Genomic DNA, 1,849 nt, shown 5'->3' with positions numbered 1-1,849 from the left:
AGCTGGCACTTGTGGCACACTCAAGACACTGCCGAGGCAGCTGTCACAGGCCAATCACACACACCCAAGAGTGCCAGCGTGACATCTCAAGAAGGCAGGCTGATGGTCAGCGCAGGGGTGTTCCCGGAATAAAGAAAACCCTAAACACTTGCTCGGGAAAGCACAAAGCCTGACCTACTCCCCAAACTCCCTTCAGAAAGTGAAAGGGTGGAGGCTGCAAAGCAATTCCTAAGCAGTTTAGACCCGGGGTAAGAGAGGGGTTTGTGTGGCACCACCATAGAGAAAGGAACCGAGTCGAGCGGTGCAGTCATCAGGTCTCCAACAGCAGCAGGAGGGGGCGGCTCTTGCCCCGGCCCCAGCCCCTTCCCCAGCCCCAGCCCCAGCCCCAGCCCCGCGGCCCGGCCTCTCCCCCAACCCCCGCCCCGGGTCACCGCCTCCAACGCGGCCCGCGGCCGCTGCGCTCCTACCTTCGCCCTGCCGGCGGCCAGCTTCCTTTGCCTCTCCTCGTCGTCCATGGCGTCTGCAGGGACGCAGCGGCGAAGAAAAATCCGTTTAGAAAGAGGTGGGCAGGGATCTGCGGCCACTCGGGACATGCTAGGCGCTCACCGGCGACTCGTGCCGGGCTACACGGGCCCCGCGGTCACCGCCGCCATCTTCGTTTCCACGTAAACACACGGCGGCCGGCGGGGCGGAGCGGGCGCTCGGCGCAGCCGCGAGCGTGGCCCGGCGGCAGGTGCTTGTGCCCGCCCGGCTCGACCGGTCGCAGGGCTCACGGTCCGGCCGCCCGACACCTACTCCTCCGGGGACTCGGTGTTCGTGGCGTGCCGCACTGCGTTTCCAAACTTAAAAGCAGCGGCGGACTCCTAACGGGAAGCTGCGTGGGAAGGGCAAGGGCGGGACCCCCAGCCCGGGGAAGCCGAAGGACCCCTGCTCCTTCCATAACCCCAAATCCCGCCCTCAGTTCCCCCACGGGTTCCTGCTCAACCTATACAGTCTTCGTCCTTCACGGAGCCCTGGAAGAACAGTCTATTGCTAGAGCCTTCTCCCAGCTCTTTGTTCTTTGGAGTGAAGCTGAGACACTCCTAGGAGCTTCTCCTTGTGTTCCTAAGGAACTCGAATTCTGAATCTAAGTTGGGAACAAAGCCAGTTTACCCTAACTCTCTCCCCACCCCACACCCATTAATTAATTATTCACTTTACATCCTGACCTCAGTCCCCCCTCCCATTCCACCACACACACACACACACACACACACACACACACATACCATGACCCCTCCTGGCTTACCCCTCTCCCCTTCACCTCAGGAAAAGAGCTGGAAAAAGGTTATCCAAGCAAAAGGGACTATGCAAATTTTGAATTTTAATGTCCTTAAAACAGCTATGCTTCTCTGATTTTACCTGGAGTTCTTGGACAAGCTGTTCAATATTTATGACTGCTCCTGGAGTGTAAAAAACACTCGAACCTTTGTCCTTTCTATTTCTTTACTTGAAATGGCTAGTGTGAAAAATTATGCCCAATAAACTTTGTTACATTTTATTGAGCCATGCTTATAAACTGGTTATTACCACCTTTCTTCCCCCATCTGCTCTGGCAATCCTTTTCTTTCCCCTCCCTCAACCCCTCTTTCCACTCTCCTGCCACTCAAATCCATTCCTGGAGTGAACCATGTTAGTGTCCCGATTGATCCTTTCCTCTTTGTTTTAACACAGGTTGGACTGAAAAAATTACCAGGGAAGAAATAAAGATATTGATTTAATCATAGAAGTAGTATTAGGTGGATATACATATGGGAGGGGGGAGACTAAAAACCTTAGGCCTATCAGACACCAAAGATGTTTCTAGTAC

At 55.0% G+C, this 1,849-nt stretch overlaps 1 protein-coding gene across 1 annotated transcript in view; it reads right to left on the bottom strand.

Moving 5' to 3' along the window:
- Window positions 1–714, bottom strand: part of Akap9 (A-kinase anchoring protein 9) — a 174,068-nt gene extending 173,354 nt beyond the window's left edge. The window contains 1 exon segment of the mRNA XM_031380282.1: window positions 468–714. Coding sequence (XP_031236142.1) covers window positions 468–593 — 126 coding nt within the window. The 5' untranslated portion in view covers window positions 594–714.
- Window positions 715–1,849: the final 1,135 nt, after the last annotated feature.

This window comes from Mastomys coucha, unplaced genomic scaffold, assembly GCF_008632895.1.
Source record: "Mastomys coucha isolate ucsf_1 unplaced genomic scaffold, UCSF_Mcou_1 pScaffold19, whole genome shotgun sequence".
Taxonomy (NCBI): domain Eukaryota; kingdom Metazoa; phylum Chordata; class Mammalia; order Rodentia; family Muridae; genus Mastomys; species Mastomys coucha.
Note: the sequence above shows the minus strand (reverse complement) of the source record. Positions and strands in the feature narration are given on the sequence as shown.